The sequence below is a fragment of the Thalassophryne amazonica genome, chromosome 12, assembly GCF_902500255.1.
Source record: "Thalassophryne amazonica chromosome 12, fThaAma1.1, whole genome shotgun sequence".
Lineage (NCBI taxonomy): Eukaryota > Metazoa > Chordata > Actinopteri > Batrachoidiformes > Batrachoididae > Thalassophryne > Thalassophryne amazonica.
The window spans coordinates 98,731,416-98,751,362 of record NC_047114.1 but is presented as its reverse complement, the minus strand read 5'-3'; the positions used below and the strand labels follow the sequence as shown (position 1 = coordinate 98,751,362).

At 43.8% G+C, this 19,947-nt stretch overlaps 1 protein-coding gene across 5 annotated transcripts in view; it reads right to left on the bottom strand.

Annotated features, from left to right (window-relative positions):
• LOC117522181 (zinc finger protein 260-like) overlaps positions 1-19,726 on the bottom strand; it is a 66,348-nt gene extending 46,622 nt beyond the window's left edge. Inside the window, exons 1-2 of one of the 5 annotated variants that reach the window (XM_034183576.1) lie at positions 19,585-19,726; positions 65-295 (exon numbers count right to left, since the gene is read on the bottom strand). In XM_034183576.1, coding sequence (XP_034039467.1) covers positions 65-293 — 229 coding nt within the window. In that variant the 5' untranslated portion in view covers positions 294-295; positions 19,585-19,726. Of the gene's footprint in view, positions 1-64; positions 608-19,584 lie in introns of those variants that run through there. The other 4 variants (XM_034183579.1, XM_034183578.1, XM_034183575.1 and 1 more) reach the window with 4 other exon arrangements.
• Positions 19,727-19,947: the final 221 nt, after the last annotated feature.

Genomic DNA, 19,947 nt, shown 5'->3' with positions numbered 1-19,947 from the left:
GTTTCTTAGCAGTGGAACACCTGCTCCCACTAACAGACGTTTCAGAGTTTTGATCAATTCCTACCTGAGTTTTGAAGAACCTGTGATGACTGTGGTATTTCATCATCATTTTCAGTCTTCACAGGGACAAAATGTAACTTGGTCTTCTCAGTCTCCAGCCGGTGAAGCTGCTGTCCCTTGTTACTTGTCCAGACTTCCTCTTGTTTCAGTTTAATGTCCTTCCGGTCAACACTCAGATTCAACTCCTGCTGTTCAGGGAGCATTTCTTCTTTAATCACCAACTGCTGCAACATGTCTGCAAGGAAGCAAATAATATGAAGAACAACATGTGTCACAGTGAAGACAAATCAGCAGCACTGTCACCATGAAGTTACTGCACTGATGGAACTGATACTGTGGAATTATACATCAAGCCTCCTTGGTTTAGATTTTTTTCACATTCTGGATCTGGACCCAGATGATGTTTTCACACAACTCAGAGGTTCAGTCCAGTTGAAGAAATGCTTGATACTTGCTAAAGTTTGATAACTGTCACCTTGGTTGTACAAAACTGGACAAATGTGCCACGAACAATTACAGCCGAGTGCAGTCTGCTGTGTGCTGCACTTTGTCTGGTCAAGAGCACCACAGAACACACTCAGGTCCTGAATGAGAACCAGATAGACAGACAGCTGGTCCAAACCCCTCATCAAAGTAACAGTTTATCAACTGTACCTGATGATGATGATGACAATATTTACGTTTTCACAGTGTCTGCAGGAGGCCTTGCGTGTGTGTGCATGCAGGGTTCTTTTTTTTCAGATTTTTTTCTCAGCATAATGGGATGGAAAAATCACCTTAAGAAGCCGGGGGTTCTGGGACTGCTTAGGCTTCAACCCAGCTGAAGCTTTTACTTCATGAACTTATAAAGGGCCTTCTTTGGTGTTTTTTGTTTGTTTTTTTTACTTCAAAATGTAGAGTAATCAGAAATTAATCTTGAAGTTAAAAACAAAACAAAACAAAAATATTTATAAGAATTTTCTATAGTAAACTGCTGTGTATAAATTAGTTCTAGAAAGAGATGTCATTTGATTTAAAACAATTCGCTTTGAAGCTACTGATCGCAGAATGATCCGTCTTTCCAAATCGGCAGAGAGCCGCAGCAAATCCCGCAACACACATGGAGCGGAGGATATTATCATTAGTACTAATATTTTCATGATGAGGGAAAATAACTTTAGTTTACGAACCAGAGAAGGTTAAGGTTCCAGTCACGGCAGAGATCCGCGTCATTGGCTGTACCACAAAAAAAGGCACGTTAATGACAAACGAATAAAAACTGTGTGAAGCAGTGGATAATTCTCACAGAAAAAGAGTCCCATTTAGAGACTTTAATCAGCAGAAAAAGCTTTGATACAGGTTGATGAATAAATTGTGGACACGCTGCTTCAATATCAGAACCAGCAGCTCCACAATCAACAGAGAAATTACTTTTTTCCCTGTTACACACCCTCAAAAACAAAGTAACGGCCGAAGTGCAGTGCTGTTACGCCGTTATAATGCTGGTGAGAAACCCGGCATGTACATGAGCTTTTGACAAGAGCAGAAGTTGTGCAAATTAAGGAATATTTGCAACTCATCCTCTGTGCATTAATGAGACAAATTTAACTCCATAGAAAGTTAGCGGAGGTTAGTGTGCACACTAACATCCACAAAAAGTCCTGTAAATTACTTCATAAGTGTTATCAGGTTACAAAACCAGCATTTTCAGTTTCAGAAGTGTTTATTTCTCAGTAGCTTTTACATAATATATGACAAAGAGGATATATTTCCACACAAATGAGAGTTTTGCAGCTAGCTATCAGCCTGTGACATCACCATGCTAAAGCATTTCAAAGCAGCGTTTGTAAACATCCTAGTTTTATTTTGGATACTTGCATTATTTTACTTTGTACACAGAAACAAAATTATTTCACAAAAACCAAAAACTACCAGGTCAAAATTATTACTTATTAGGTGATGTGCTAAAACAAACATTTTAGTACGAAACACAAATGCCAATGATGAACTGATTATGTTGTGTGAAGTAATATTGTTAACACCCATTATGTGATGAGATGAAAATAGTTAATAGTAACTTGTCCCCAGTGGTGGACACAGTTCAGCTAATCTGATAGCAGATAATTATCGAAGCTAATGTTTTTGCTATTGGATTAGCGTTTCAGGTAAGTTTTAAAACCATCATCGGACCAATTACCTTCCGATAAATTTCCGTCCGATAACATTTTCTTTGCTGGTAAAGTTTAACGGTCAAAAACGTTTATAAAACCTAAAATCAAACATTTCAGTCTGTTTATGGTGTGTTTCTAGCCACGGAGCAGACTGGCTGCCTGTCGCTTGCTGATGACATCATCAAGTGCAAAAATTGATTGGCCAGTCGACGCAGGGAACATTGTGGGTAGTGTAGTTCAGGTTCACTTTGCACATTACAGTGACTTGTTCACTCGACACAAAAACAAAACAGACTAATTTTAACATTATTTTATTTCTTTGTGGCTGTAATTTAATGGCCAAGACTCGGTGGGGGAGAGGAGCTCTCATGGCGCAGCTGTGTGTACAGAGGGAGGGACTTTTCTTCGCGTTTAGACACTGTTTTGGATTTTAAACGTGGATTATTTATTTAGATGAATCCCACTGAAACGAACAGGTAAGAATTTATATTTACTACGTGTATTTTACTGTCAATCAATGCATTAATGGATGAATTTCAGTTGTTTAAGTGCCAGGGTTGTTTAAGCGTGTGGAAAAAAGCAGCAGCTTTTAGCCCGTAAATGACGGTGTATCTAATACCGAGATAAACTGTGACTTCTAATACTGTGTTTTACTGCTTTTGAAAGATGATGACAGTGTTTGGGGTTTTATTTTTTTTATTTATTCATTTTTCGTGTGTTCTTTGTGTTTGTCAGGGTTCTAGCTAGCGCAAACTTGCGTTACGGCCCGTTACGCTATAATTTTGGACCATTACGCTTATTTTCAATACAGCGTCTGTAACCAACCGTTTCTGCAGCGCGACTCCAGTTTGAAGCGTGAATTGAAGCAATACTTCGATTCAATGGCTCGTGGCTCTTTGATTCGCTGCTCTTCAGAAGCGATAAGTCCACTTCTTAACTCCTCTGAAAGCCATTAAAATATCATGAGTCATTTTTGTGTGGATTAAAGTCACTAACTGGGACTCTTGTTGCAGTCGAGAAACGAGAATCGTCCTCCGTTTTGTCACAGCTTCAAACGCTGCGTGGCTCTCTGCTGAGATAGAGTCCACTCGGAATTAATAACTTCAAAACGAATTGCCGCTTTAAATAAAATGACACCTCTTACAAACGTAATACAGACAAGAAACTACAATCGACTAAAATGTTTTTTCCTCCCAAAATGAGACGTCCAGCATTCTTTATAAACCTGACCTGTGCAAGAGCTCAGCTCAGAGGTATGGAAATACATTCATGCCAATAATAATGTCTGAAAGGAAATGCTTTTGACAAAAACTCCCATTTTTTTTATTTCCGTTTATGTCCAGAGATCAAGGATCCATCATGTAGAGTTTATTATGTCCAGAATTTAAGGATCCAGTAACCAATTTCATATTTATTTACTTTAAGAGTCAATAAAATGTTCAATTTCAATCAGCATAAAGCGCCAAAGTACAAAACCCATGTCAAGGTGCCTCACACAGAACAGTTCAACATAAAAAATTAAATAAATAAATAAAAATTCAAATACCTAATTAAAAACAGAAGTAAAAGAATAAAACACAACAAAATAAAAACTACTCATAAGAAAGAGAATAAAAATAGGTTTTAAGTCTTGACTTAAAAATGTCCACGGACTCCGACTGCCTCACTGAGGGTCATGTACTGGTAACCCAGAATGAGATCGCCCACTCAACAAATTTCCCCAGCCTTCTGGACATGATGAAGGGACTTGGGCTGTCATAACTGGCTTTTCCCCTTTAGGTACCCCTAGAATGGCCAATTTTTACCTTGAATTTTCAAAAGCTTCCCCCCTTCCCCTTCCAAAAAAGTAACTGTTACTTACTGCCACAATTTTTTTTTTCCTGATTTCTTATAGTGTTTCTTAAAGCCAGAAAGTTGCCATTTGAAATGACTAGGATCAGCAGGTTAGGTGAATTGGAAACTATTATTGTCCAGGTCTCCCTTGTAACAGAGATCTTGATCTCAATGGGACAATTCTGGTTAAATAAAGATTGAATTAAAGTAAGAGGGGGAACTGTTGGCTTTTTAAATACTTTAAAGACACTGGACTCAAGAGGATTTAGTGCTGCCATAATGCAGAAGGTAGCAGCAATGCAACAATAAGGACGCCGGCTGCCATTAAACACCACAGAAGAAGAGAGGGTGCATTTGGTTTATATCACAAGAGCATGTTCTGAGATCAAAGCACATTTCAGCATTTATGAGATGCCGCAAGAAACCACAAAAGTCTTGGTAAATCATCGGACTCTGACCCACTGATTGTGCAGATAATCTCACTTCCTCAGCGGAGCGTGCGCGAAACAAAAACAAACGTGTTTTCGTCATGGCTGCTCCAGCATAATGTGAATTGAAGAACTGATAAGGGAATCATTAAGCAAAAAGGCAACTGATGTCGGTGGATGGAATAATTTCTTATCGATTGTTAACAGGAACCGGTTTTCGATACCCATCCCTATCAGAGATACAGCTGTTAACAATGAACATGCCCAAGTGTGAAGAAGGACATGCAGGTAGTTGATGTGCAAATTTCCCTGCTCATTGGCCTCAATCACTTTCAGGGGCAGTTTAATCTCATGACTGTCATCTCTCTCTCCCTCCCTCACTCTGACATACGCACTGCACTCAGGTTTTTAGTGCGCAAGATAGATGAAACGAAAGCAGACTGCAAGCCATGCCTCCTTTACAATTCTTGTCAAGGTTGTGTGTAAATGCCTATGCAAGTATTGTTTTGTACCATGCATCTGTGTTTAGTAGTTCACTGTATGGGACAGATCTGACTAAATATTAGAGCCCGACCGATATGGATTTTTTTAGGCCGATACCGATACCGATATTTGGATGAAAAAAAAAAAAAATTGCCGATAATCGATAAATCGGCTGATTTGCCGAAAGCCGATAAATCAGCCGATATTTTTTTTTTAAATGAATAAAATGTTCTTTTTTGGACCCTTAACAAAAAAGGTATGAGCTAAAAGATGAAGCTTTGTCCTCATATTGATTAACTTTATAACAGAGAAGAATTTTCAAGTTCAAAAAATGCAATCAAGAATTAAACCTTGCATATCCTTAAAGAGTTGTGAAATACATCTGATCTTGTACCTCTTGTTGCTGCAACTTAGATATAGGTTATATTACACGTAGCATTTAAATCTGTGACAAAGGAACGGAGGACGATTCTCGTTTGTTGACTGCAACAAGACAAGAGCCCCAGTTAATGACTTAAATACACACAAAAATGACTCATGATATTTTAATGGCTTTAAGAGGGGTTAAGAAGCGGACTTACCGATTCTGAAGAGCAGCGAATCAAAGACCCACGAGCCATTGAATAGAAGCATTGCTTCAGTGATTCACGCTTCAAACTGGAGTTGCGCTGCAGAAACGGTTGATTACACGGTCCAAAATTATATCGTAACGGGCTGTAACGTAAGGCGAACGGCAGTAATTCCCAGAACCCTTCCGGATGACGAGTGAATCTGAATGTTTCAACCTCTGAGCAATAAACAAAAGTTTTTCATGCTAGAAATAAGGTCTACACAACATGGGCTTAATAAAAAGCGTGACAGACGCAATGAAGCACATTTGACACATTACTACATAAACTGGGTTAATCAAACTGAGTTGAACTGAAACAGGAGAAATGTGGGGTGAATGTAATCGCAAAGTTATTACAAACAACATCCTTATAAACCTGTATGCTCTGTCAGCCGATCAGTGCAGTGTGACAGCGAACTACGGGGGCGGTGATGAACACATTTAAGCAGGGGTGTAAGCAGCTCTCAGTTGAATGGAGTCAGATCTCCATCTACTGGACAAACAGTGCAAGTACATTTTACATTGCCAACACCAACATTATTTCAGTAACTGTTCTGTTTATGAGAAATTATTGGCGTTTTATCAGCAAAATTTCGGCCGATGGTGAGTACTCTAAAAAGGGCTTATATCGGCCGATATATCGGTCGGGCTCTACTAAATATGGAGACAGGATCAGCGCACTTTTTACCCGCTGTTTAGACTGGAAAGACATTATTGAAGTTCAAAAAAATCTGAACGCTTTTTTTCATTTCTGGTCACAGTCCTGACACCTGCAGAAGTTTTTGGACAACTCTGTGAATGTGGGCTGCATCAGCAGTGACCAGGGGGCTGAGTACAGGAGTGTGGTGGACAGGTTTGTGGAATGGTGTGGATTCAACCACCTGCAACTCAATGTATCTAAGACAAAGGAGCTGGTGGTGGACTTCAGAAGGCAAAAGGCCTGTCTGAACCCAGTTACCAACAGTGGACATTGTGAACTACTAGAAGAACCTGGGTGTCCACACAGACAAACTGGACTGGACTGTAAACACAGACGCTGTGTATAAGAAAGGTCAGAGTTGACTGTATTCCCTCAGTAAGCTTAGATCTTTCAATGTCTGCAGAAATATGTTGCAGATGTTTTATCTCTCAGTGGTCTACAGCATGTAGTGTGCTGGAGCAGCAGGCTGAGGGCAGCTGACACGAACAGACCCAACAAGCTCATCAGGAGAGCTGGCTCTGCCCAGGGGTTGAGCGGGAGTCTGTGGTGAAGATGTCAGAGAGGAGGATGTTAGATAAGATAAGAAAAGCCTTTATTCATCCCTCAATGGGGAAATTTCAGTATCAAATTTCATGTTGAGGAAACTGCTTAACGTCCTGGACAACACCTCCCACCCCCCTGCATGCCACACTGACGTCTTGTCAGAGCACTTTCAGCCACAGAATGAGACCACCGAGGTGCACCACAGAAGGTCCTGTGCCAATCAGCCTGTATAATTCCTCCCCCCTTCTGTAGAATGAACACATAATGAACAAGTTATTCAGTTACTGAGTTATGTGCAGTATTATCAAACAAACATTTTGTGCAAATGTCTTCCTGTTATTTCATATACATTTATTGCATTTATTGTTAAAAAATAAAGTAAACATTGTTCAGTGTTTAGTGTTCGGTACTGTGGCAAAATAATTTCCATCTGGATAAAACTATCCCTGAAGAATATCCAAGCTATCCGATACTACATCAGGGACAAAGCCAAGTTTCTTTTTCCACAATCAACATTGGACAAATTGTGGTGATGTTTGCTGATTTAAATGTTTGAGTGTCCTCTTATTAACAGGACTGTGAAATGAAAATTGTTAAATCCGAGGAAAATTTGCAGGGGGTCTCGGGTGGGGGTGGGGGGGTACAGCTCTCCAGGAGCTGGGGTCTAGGGCCCTGTGGGGCCCCAGAATTAAATTTTTATCTAATGATACTTTGAGCCACACAGCGTCGCCGCAGCAACCAACCAGTCCTGCTTTACGACAACTGTCGTAACAGCTACGCTTTGAGGGCATTTTTCCTCCGCGAAACCCCGCGGATCCGAGGAAACTGATTTGTATCTGTAACACACAGATCAGTGTCCGCGGCCTTATAAATCTTACACGATGTCGTAAAAAAAGAGAACACTTTGCGATAAGCATTTTAACAATTCAGTGATGATCACGATTAAAGAGTACAACACTAACACCCCACCCCCCTCCCCATGATGAAATCCGTGGAATCCCGCGGATCCGCTGAGTTTTCACAGCCCTGTATTAATGATACAAGGATTTGATTTGGGCACCTTGTATTTCTGATAGCAGCAACACAGTGGTCACTTATATCCAATTTCAATTCAATTTATTTTCATTTATATAATGCCAAATCACAAGAGTTGCCTCAAAGCGCTTCACACAGGTAAGGAAACACAAGTATCCAACCTCTTGTATCCAACCACATTAATCAGCAATGGGGTCAGCCAGGGTTCAGAAATTACAACATCTGTACCTGTTTATTTAGCCCAAATCCTGACCATATCCATGTTGAATAACAACCTGCGCACATTCAGATGAACAATTTTAAGACCAAACAAGGATTTAAAATCAGATGGTATCTGAATACACGGCAGCTCAGGGCCAGGGTCTGGTTGCACATTATCAGATAGGAGTAATAATAAAATAAACAAGAGTAGCGTATTCGATTAGGCAGGAGCTTTCTCCACTTGAAACCGGTCCTTATATTGTTCCTTTTTCAGCTAACTGTCATATCATGTTTATGGGGGTAATAAGTGCTCTGTGATTATATTTCACTGGGTATTCCACATACTTGTCTAGCCTTGTTTTGAAGGTGCTGACTGGTGGTGCAGTGACAACTTCATCAGGTAGCCGCATTCAACCATGGTATGACACGATTACTTACTTTTGCTAGTATTTGTAGTGCTCCTTTTTAAAGGACACGTAGCACAGAAATCACAACAATTGAGATTTAGGCTGTTAGTGAGCATCCGATGATCCACCGGGATTACTTTGTGCACTTCTGTGACCGGTTTCAAAGTATACGGCATTCGCAGCAAAGAGTTACAGAGACTTCCGAAAACAAAGTACTCATGAGTTTAGACATAGTTACTAGAAGCATCCCAGTATGTGCTTCAATGGAATGTAGCTGCTAACGTTAAGAAGTAAGGCATAGATTAATTTAATAACTTTACACAAGTGTGATGTGTCATGACAACTTGTTTGTTCATTTTGATGCATTCATGGTAAAAGAAGCAGCTGTGACAAGGTTTTGGGCACAATTTCAATTTCATTTAATTTATACAGCGCCAAATCACAACAGAGTTGCTTCAAGGCGCTTCACACAAGTAAGGTCTAACCTTACTAACCCCCAGAGCAACAGTGGTAAGGAAAAACTACCTCTGAGGAAGAAACCTCAAGCAGACCAGACTCAAAGGGGTAACCCTCTGCTTGGGCCATGATACAGACATAAATTACAGAACAATTCACAGAACGAATATACAGGAAATGCTGTTGGTGCACAGGACAGGGTCTCCAGCACAAATACCACACCCAACTCTGGATGGAGCTGCACCTTAAACAGAGAGAAAAAACAGAAGCAGGCATCAGAAAGACAAGAAATACTGTATAATTTGCCAGCATTAAACAACAAGAAAAAAGAAGAAATACTACGGTGATCGCCGGCCACTAGCCCTAAGCGTCACTAAAAGACCCAGAATTTAGGTAAAGTTGAGGCCGCGGCACGCTCCGTTTACTAATAAAATGAATTAAGAGTAAAAAGCGTAAAACTATACTATGCCAGTATGCTAGCCATATGAAAAGGAAAATAAGTGCATCTTAAGTCTGGACTGTTTTATTGACGCAGGGAGATCATTCCACAGAACAGGGGCACGATAAGAGAAAGCTCTGCGACCCGCAGACTTCTTATTCACCCTTGGGACACAAAGTAGTCCTGCACCCTGGCATCGCAAAGCCCGGGCTGGTACATAAGGTTCAATTAGGTCAGCTAAGTAGGGAGGTGCCAGTCCGTGAACAACTTTATAGAGTAGTAGCAGAACCTTAAAATCTGATCTCACTGGGAGAGGAAGCCAGTGAAAAGACACCAAAATGGGTGTCATGTCATCAAACTTTCTGCTTCATGTCAAAAGTCTGGCAGCAGCATCCATCCATTTTCTTCCGCTTTATCCGGAGTCTGGTCACGGGGGCAGCAGCTCAAGCAAAGCCGCCCAGACCTCCCAATCCACACACACACCTCCCCCAGCTCCTCCAGGGGAACCCCAAGGCGTTCCCAAGACAGTCGAGAGACGTAGTCCCTCCAGCGTGTCCTGGGTGTTCTCCGGGCCTCCTCCCGATGGGACATGCCCAGAACACCTCAACTGGCTCCTTTCGACGTGGAGGAGCAGCAGCTTGACTCCAAGCTCCTCCCAAGTGACCGAGCTCCTCACCCTATCTCTAAGGGAGCGCCCAGCCACCCAGTGGAGGAAATTCTTCTCGGCCGCTTGTACTCGCGATCTCGTTCTTTCGGTCATGAGCCAAATCTCATGACCATAGGTGAGGATCGGAACATAGATCGATCGGTAAATCGAGAGCTTTGCCCCCCTACTCAGGTCTCTCTTCACCAAAACAGTCCGATACAGCGACCGCATCACTGCAGATGCTGTACCGATCCCTCTATCGATCTCATGCTCCATCCGTCCCTCACTCATGAACAAGACCCCAAGATACTTAAACTCCTCCACTTGAGGCAAGGACACTCCACCGACCTGAAGAGGGCAAAGCACCTTTTTCCGGTCGAGAACCATGGCCTCGGATTTGGAGGTGCTGATTCTCATCCCGGACACTTCACACTCGGCTGCAAACCGCCCCAGTGCACGCTGAAGGTCCTGATTTGACGAAGCCAACAGAACCACATCATCCGCAAACAGCAGAGACGAGATTCTGTGGTTCCCAAACCAGACCCCGTCTACACCCTGGCTAGAAATTCTGTCCATAAAAATAATGAACAGAACCGGTGACAAAGGGCAGCCCCGGCAGAAGCCAACTTGCACTGGAAACAGGTTTGACTTACTACCGGCAATGCGAACCAAGCTCCTGCTACGGTCATACAGGGACCGGATAGCCCTTAGCAAAGGACCCTGGACCCCATACTCCCGGAGCACCCCCCACAGGGTGCCCCGAGGGACACAGTCGAACGCCTTCTCCAGATCAACAAAGCACATGTGCACTGGTTGGGCAAACTCCCATGAACCCTCGAGCACCCGATGTAGTGTGTAGAGCTGGTCCAGTGTGCCGCGACCAGGACGAAAACCACACTGCTCCTCGGTCGAATTCTTCTCTCCAGTACTCTGGAATAGACCTTACTGAGGAGGCTGAGGAGTGTGATCCCCCTGTAGTTGGAACACACCCTCCGGTCCCCCTTCTTAAACAGAGGGACCACCACCCCGGTCTGCCAATCCAGAGGCACTGTCCTCGACCGCCACGCGATGTTGCAGAGGCGTGTCAGCCAAGACAGTCCCACAACATCCAGAGACTTAAGGTACTCAGGACGGATTTCATCCACCCCAGGAGCCTTGCCACCAAGGACCTTTCTAACCACCTCGGTGACTTCGGCCTGGGTAATGGATGAGTCTGCCTCTGAGTCCCCAGTCTCTGTTTCCTCTTCGGAAGACGGGACAATGGGATTGAGGAGATCCTCGAAGTATTCCTTCCACCGCCCGACAACATCCCCAGTCAGGCTCAACAGCTCCCCACCTGCACCGTAGACAGTGCTGGTGGAGAGCTGCTTCCACCTCCTGAGGCGTCAGACGGATTGCCAGAATTTTTTAGAGGCCGACCGATAGTCGTCCTCCATGGCCTCCCCGAACTCCTCCCAGACCTGAGTTTTTGCCTCTGCAACTGCACGGGCTGCAGCACGCTTGGCCTGCCGGTACCCGTCAGCTGCCTCTGGGGTCCCACCTACAAACAAAGACAAGTAGGACTCCTTCAGCTTGACGGCATCCCTTACTTCCGGCGTCCAGCATCGGGTTCGGGGATTGCCGCCGCGACAGGCACCAGAGAGCTTGTGACCACAGCTACGAGCGGCCGCATCGACAATGGAGGTGGAGAACATGGTTCACTCGGACTCCATGTCTCCAACCTCCCCCAGGATCTGGAAGAAGCTCTCCCGGAGGTGGGAGTTGAAGACCTCACTGACAGAGGGTTCCACGAGTCGTTCGCAGCAGACCCTCACGATACGTTTGGGCCTGCCAGGTCTGACCGGCTTCCGTCCCTCCCAGCGGATCCAACTCACCACCAGGTGGTGATCGGTCGACAGCTCAGCCCCTCTCTTCACTCGAGTGACCGAGACACGTGGCCAAAAGGTCAGATGATACAACTACAAAGTCGATCATCGACCTCCGGCTCAGGGTGTCCCGGTGCCACGTGCACTTATGGACACCCTTGTGCTCGAACATGGTGTTCGTGATGGACAAACTGTGACTAGCACAGAAGTCCAACAACTGAACACCACTCAGGTTCAGATCGGTGAGGCCGTGCTTCCCGATCACCCCCCTCCAGGTCTCACTGTCGCCGCCCACGTGGGCACTGAAATCCCCCAGGAGAACAATGGAGTCCCCAGTCGGAGCGCTATCTAGTACCCCTCCCAGGGACTCCAAGAAGGTCGGGTACTCTGCACTGCCGCTCGACCCGTAGGCCGAGACAACAGTGAGAGACCTGTCTCCAACCCAAAGGCGTAGGAATGCGACCCTCTCATTCACCAGAGTAAACTCCAACACATGGCAACTGAGCTGGGGAGCAATAAGCAACGTGACCCCAGCTCTCCACCTCTCCCCGTGAGCAATGCCAGAAAAGTGGAGCGTCCAGCCCCTCTCCAAGAGTTGGGTACCAGAGCCCAAGCTGTGCGTGGAGGTGAGCCCGACTATCTCTAGTCGGTATCTCTCAACCTCCCACACAAGCTCAGTCCCCCCCCCCCAGCGAGGTGACATTCCACGTCCCAACAGCCAGGGGCTGTGAGTGCGAACCGGGCCACCGGGCCGCCGGGCCACCCACCCTCGACCGCCACGCAATCCTCTCTGCACCCAACCCCCATGGCCCCCTCTGCAGGTGCTGAACCTACAGGAGGACGGGCCCACATAGCTCTTTCAGGCTGAGCCTGGCCGGGCACAATGGGCTAAGGCCCGACCACCAGGCATTGCACGCGAGCCTCAACCCCAGGCCTGGCTCCAGGGTGGGGCCCCGGCTCCGCCATACCGGCTGATGTCTCGGTCCTTGATTTTTTATGGTCATGGGAGCTTCTGAACTGCCCTTAGTCTGACCTCCCTAGGCCCTGTTTGCCTTGGGAGACCCTACAAGGGGCACAAAGCCCCCGACAACATAGCTCCTAGGATCATCCGGGTACGCAAACTCCCCCACCGTGATAAGGTGGCAGCTAGAGGGGGAGCTGGCAGCAGCATTTTGAACCAACTGCTCTCCAGTTTTTTTCATTTTGAACCAACTGGAGAGCCCTAATGCTGGACTGAGGTAAACCAGAAAATAGAACATTGCAGTAGTCCAATCCAGAAGAGATAAACACATGGACCAGGGTCTCAGCATCAGCCATAGACAGGATGGGACAAATCTTCGCTATATTTCACAGGTGGAAGAAAGCAGTCCTCATAATATTTCTAGTGTGGAGGTCAAAGGACAACGAAGGATAAAAAAATCAGCCTAAGGTTCCTCACTTTGTCAGTGTGATGTATGACACACGAGCCTATGCTAAGTGTAAACTGGTCAAATTGATGCCAATGTATCACTGGACCAAGAACCATCATTTCAGTCTAATCAGAGTTTAAAAGTAGGAAGTTTCTAGACATCCAACTTCTCACTGATGCAAGACAATCTTCTAAGGATTTTATATGAACGAGATTACCAGCAGTAAAATGAATGCAGTTGCAGCACCTGCTGCAATTAGTCATAAATGCATCCTGTTAAAACACTAAATAAGTGTTGTATGTAAATGTGAAAAATCTAATGAATAAATATATATGTGTCATCACGGAGACATCCCACATCCATTAAGCGGCAATAAACAGCTGACATGTGGGTTAAAACAGTGTAACAGCCATTTTAACCTGCATGTCAGTTTTTTTTTTTTAAAGGGATTATTCAACATTAATTCTCTTTTAAAAAGTTCCTTATAGAGAGTGACAGTTTTATGATATCTGAGAGAGTCTACAAGCTTAATACTGATCAGACATTGCTCAAATTCAGCCAGAAGTCCGTCTAAATTGGGGTTTAAAACAGCTGCCGCTGCTGTGCATGCACACACCACAGACTCAAAGTAAAAAAAAAAAAAACTTTCATTGAAAGCTCCACTGGAAAGAACACAAAGCAAAAGATAAAAAAAAAAAAACAACATTCCACTCACCCAGTGTAAAGATTTCCAAATTAGTCCACAGCAAAAAGAAGCCCTCATGCACACGTGCACGTTATCACCAGCCATAAAATGTCTACTCGTTCTCACTTGGATCCACAGCCAGAGATAATTTTCAAGTTCCACTCGGCCAGAGAATAATGTCCAGGTCCACTCGCTCTGCATGGTCTGATGGCATGCGCCTGCACGCACGCATTATGTCTGATAGCAGCTCTTCTTTCAACTCAAATTCTGTCAGGATCGTGGCACATTAGATAGCCCATTATCTCCTGACAATAGCGTCTTCTGAGTTTTTCCAAGACGAGACATACATCTGCGTGTCCAGGCACGTCCAAAATCACAGCAGCAGTAAACCAGCATCCTACCATACAAACAGAAGCATCACGACACTTTGGGTTCCAAAATCCGACAGACTCTGAAAAAGTTAAGAGTTTCGAAGTGAATGTGTGTCATCTCCTCTGTAAATCTGAGCCACTGCTTTCAAAGAAAAGCTCCGAAGCTTCGTTAATGGACAGAACCGCATTTGTTTTTCTCTTTTTGTGTTACAAATAGGAACCAGGAACTGAGCTGAGGAGAACCTTGAAATGCAGGACAGCAGAGACTTTCCAAAAAACAGGGATTTAATTTATTTACGGATAGCAGATAATAGCAAAACCAGGACCGGTGAAGGATTCAACAAAAGTACACACTTAAGCCAACTCTGGGTGAGGGATACCAAAATAGCAGCAGGTGTGCGGCAGGTATTAACAAAAATACTAGCAACCCTGAAGGCAGGGTGAGGAGCAACAATCAACAACAAAAGGAGTGGAACGAATAAAAAACAATATTCCCAAAAACATGTTCTCCCCGTGTTTGCGTGGGTTTCCTCCGGGTGCTCTGGTTTCCTCCCACATCCAAAGACATGTGGGTTAGGTGGATTGGGATCTTTAAATTGTCCGTAGGTGTGTGGGTGTGTCTGTGTTTGTTTGTCTGTTTGTGGCCCTGCGACAGACTGGTGTCCTGTCCTGGGTGTACCCCGCCTCGCGCTCTATGGCTGCTGGGATAGGCTCCAGCCCCCCGCGACCCTTAAATGGACTAAGTGGTAGAAGATGAATGAATGAATGGAAAGGCACACACCAAAAAACTAACCAGAAAAATATTTAGAAGACATACTACAAAGAATCAGTGCTTTACATACAACACCACAAGCATAAGGACAAACACAATGGACTCCCGAGGACAGAAAAAACTGAGAAGGTTTAATTTTAAACTAATGAGTAACACCTGGGATAAAACAACAGCTGCAAAAATCAAAGCTGACATGTAATGACTTAAACTGAACAGAGGAGGGCAGAAGAACCAAGGCATGAAAACAAACAGTGAGTACCCATACTGGAAATTAACAACCCAACATGCTGACAAGAAATAATTTCACACAGAAAAATAAAACACAACCATGGATGAACAAAGTAAATCAAAATACATAATCCACCGGGACCATAAAACTGAAAGACTGGTGAATAACAAAATAACAACATAAAGCAGAGACACACGTACGGCAAGCAAGGAGGGACATTAGCAGACTCATGCAGCAAAGTGACAGACGTGATGGACAACAGAACCACTGGGAATAAACCTTGCAGTTTCAGACACACAAGATATAAAGACTCACAACCGGGGGAGACAAAGACTTGACCAGTAACCATAAATACACACATAATGGGCCGGGAGCAGAAAACAGAAGAACGACAGACCGTGGGAGCACGCGCCCATATTCACACTTACATAGAAACGAGACACGATCAGACACAAAGGACACAGACACAGCAACAACAAAGGAGACTGCTGAGACGCGACACGGAAAGTCTAATGGACAACACACGCACACAGGAAGAGGGAGGACTGAGACAGAACCCATAGACACAACCGACAGCCCAGAGGGCGTGTCTGAACACACACACACACACAGAGAGAGACCAGTACAAACACTGTACACAAAAGGACTCAGTCAATCAGCAGGGAGGCAGATACACAGATGACAGAAACTAATAAAAACCTCATACACAAACAACATCACAACAGTCTGGGATGTTTATGCTTTGCTATTAACTACGTCACACGCAGAGAAATGCCAAGAATTGCAGAGTGAGACATTATCTGGAAATGAACCTGTTACCTCGTTTCGGGAGAAGAATAAAAAACATCAGAAACCACTAATTATGAGGGCATGTGCACAGGGAGACTTACAATCATGAGTACTTTTATGTTGTGTTGCTAGCTGGGACAATAAAAAGCATGCGACATGTCCTTTAAGGGTAGAGTATGCCCTCTGGTCTTCATATCCCTCATCACTTCTGGTACTCACTGTGTATTGTCTTATAGCCTGTGTACATATTTAAATGTGTTGATGAGCTCCCCTGCAGTCTCCTGTGTAGTAGAGAGCGTAGTTGTAGGGTTTTCAGTCTATCTTCATATGGCAGGTCACGTAGTCCCGGCACTCTCTTAGCTGCTCTTTGGACACTTTCCACAAGATCTGCTAGCTTCCATGTGCACGGTGACCAAATCAGCACCACGTACTCAATGTGTAGTCGTATCAGCGACTTATACAGGATGTTGAAAACTTCTTTGTCGACACATTCAAAGGATCTGAACATAAGACCCACCATTTGGTTTGCTTTGGAGACAATGGATGCAATGTGGCTTTCGAATGTCAAGTCTTGGCCAACAATGACCCCTAGGTCTTTTCCTTGTATAAATTCAAACAGGACTTTTTTTTTTTGCAGACTGATCCACCATACCATATTTATAACCCAGATGTTTTGTACCAGTCCTTATTACTGTCCACTTATCAGGGTGGAAAACTAGTTGCCAGGTGTATGCCCAGTTTTGCAGCTTATTAAGGTCTTAGGATCAGAACAATCTTTGCTTCATAGCATTGCACAAGGAACTTGACATTTGGTCTGTTGGAACCAAGCAAGTAGGGCTGAAACGATTAGTCGAGTAACTCGAATAATTTGATTACAAAAAATGTTTGAGGCAAATTCTGTGCCTTGAAGCTTCTTTTGACATTGTGGTACATATGCCAGGCCTGTGTGTGGCGCTGCAACATCCCCAGAAAAAAAAAAAAAAAAAACAGAAGAAGACTAGAGCATGCGCTAAGCCATTTAGCACAAAAGCTACCGCTTTCCAACGTGACAGAGTAAATCAAAGCCTTTTAGGCGAAAGATGGTCCATGCTGACCATGTGAAATAGCTTACTGCGCATTTAAAGCAAAACGTGTTTCTGTAAAAAAAAAAAAAAAAAAAAACCTAACTAAATAATAATAATAATAAAAAAACAACAACAACAAAAAAAACAGTTTCGTCCGCTGGCTGCTCTCGTAAAGATGTTGTAAAGGTGGGAAATAAGAAATAATTACCCAGGAAAACAGAAAGGGATACACTAAATTTGACAATCTGCGTGATGGCGCAGTGACATTGTGCCATTGCTTCGGGAGAGCCATGGACTGTTGATGTTAAAAAAAAGTACGTTTTAATCAGAGAACTCAATTAATCACCAGAATAATCGATAGAATACTCGATTACTAAAATAATCGACAACTGCAGCCCTAAAGCAAACACTTTTTCACATTTGTGAATCTTGTACCATCTGGTGGTCCATGATTCACGCGCGAGATCGGTTTCAGCAGATTTCTAGTTTAGGGCACAATGTAAACACACCTCGTGAAGTTTGGACACAAGACAACATCAGGGCAGGGTAGAAGTTTATCACAGGGGCTACACCTCCTCAAGATAACCTTCTCAACTTGGGAGAATGTGTCATCATCATAATTGCTCATGAACTCGCTGGATCAATGCCATCCACATCTTCTTCGTGTTTAATGGCAGTTGGCAACCAGCTTCTATGGAGCATTACTGCCACCAACTGGACTGGAGTGGTAGTCAGGTCCCCAAAATAAAATAAAAGACAGTACCTGTGCAGTAATCCTGTATTCTTCAGAAAGTTGTATAAGTAATTAAAGCAGATCCCACTAGACTCTAGCTTAGGTATTCTCTGTAAGCTGAGGTCTACCTTTCTCCCCTGTAGCTGAATGGACAGTAGGTGTCTATGTTGTTGGTATTTTGGACACTGGATAATAACATACCCTGCCATCTCTTGACTGTCACTGCATTCATAGGTTCCGTCAACATGTTTGTTAATCTTAAACAGTGAACTATTCAGTCCTGTGTGACCAAACCTCAGTCTTGAAAATCCATCTATTTTCACCCATATTGGCCTGAATCCAATGAAAGGCTCATTAAAAGTCTGCTAACGAGCCTTTCATTGGATTCAGGTGTGTTGGAGCAGGGAGACAACTAAGTGTGTCAGGAAGGTGGCTCTCGAGGACCGAACTTGGCCACCCCTGGTCTAACCTATCGTCTGCAATAATTTTATACAGGCATTTTCAGATTCCTGCCAACTCCAGCTTCTTTCTGTATTGATTCTGTGCCTCAGGTGGCAAATTCTCTTCATACTCATACATTATCAAAAAACAAAGTTGGAAATAGAGAGACAATGAACTTTGCAGACGTGCTCACATTTCCCTCAAAAGAAGATGGCGTCCAGAAATTACATGAAACTCCTGAAATTAAATGAAACTCCTCCAGCGGGGCACAGGGCACACAGACTGGCATGCGCCTGGGTGGTAGTGAGCACCACTGTGTCCCTCAGTGGTCGGTGGGTCTGTGTGAGTGAAAACTGGAAGACGCCCCGTGCTCCTCCATGGACATTCATCCGGGAGCACTTCAGGGGAAACTCCACACTTTGTGTTTCATTGCAGTGTGTTATCATCAGCTGAGCTCAGTCCGCTTCTTTACTGAGGGACTGGAAGTACAGAAGTATATACATAAAACAATTTTTTTTTTTCTCATAATTATGAGATCAGCGATTAAATTAAATTTTTTTATGTACTGGGAAACATTTATTATGCTTACTTTTGATGAGAAATGCCATTTACCACATGCAGTCCGCCGTCAAGCACGTGCATTTGTTTGTCCTGATGCCTTTCGATCAGCCCCCGCGCGCCTGAGATCCTGTCAGTTTCAGACTATGTTATTAAAGCTGAGTAACGCCGCACTTGAGTCTGATGCTATTAATGCATTCTTTATGTTATGATCAGTCACCCAGTGTAGTAGCCATACACATCTTCGCTAGTCAGTGTTTACATGGCTTTGAAACGCCGGAACTCTGCTGATACCGCGGTGCATTGTGGGAAGCACAGGGGGATTATGGGAAACGTTAAAGTACTGAATGGCGAAAAGCTAAAGTAGCCTAGCTCTCGTCTATGTTCTTTGTGAACGCGCGCTTTTGTCCCTTTGAAAAATATTTCTTCCGATTAAACGAGTTTTCTTTCAAGCGCATTTTGCTGTTACCTTTACGGCCATGAGCCACTGCAGTGAATATATTAGAAACAGTTCATACATTTAGAAAACAGAAATAAAGTTAACTTTGATCTGTTTAGCTGCTATGCTAACCAGCTCCAAACTAGCAGCGCTGCTAACGTCCTGCTAAACTAGTCTGTTAATGAATCCTCGGCATCTATTACAGTCTTTTGGCTCATGTATAAATAAAGTGTGTTACCTGATGAAATGCACCACTCCACGGACTCGGACAAATGAGAAGAATAAAAGATTAATTTTAAATGTGGGAGAAGAACAGTGAACGTCAGCGAGCAGACTGTCACCTCCGTCCAAGCAGCACAGTGATTGGCTCAGACACATCAGCCAATCAAAATGCTGCTTCTTGGAAGAGTTGAACTCGCTTAACATTTTTTTCTGTTGAAAAGATTAAAACAGTCAAGTGTTTTATTTTTCACCATTTGTAGACGTTGATTAAATGTTGGCCTTTAGACTATGTTTAACCCTAATGTTATTTTTAAAACCATAGATGAGGTTATTGACTGACTGGCCGTCAATGAAACATTTTTAATAATAATAATAATAA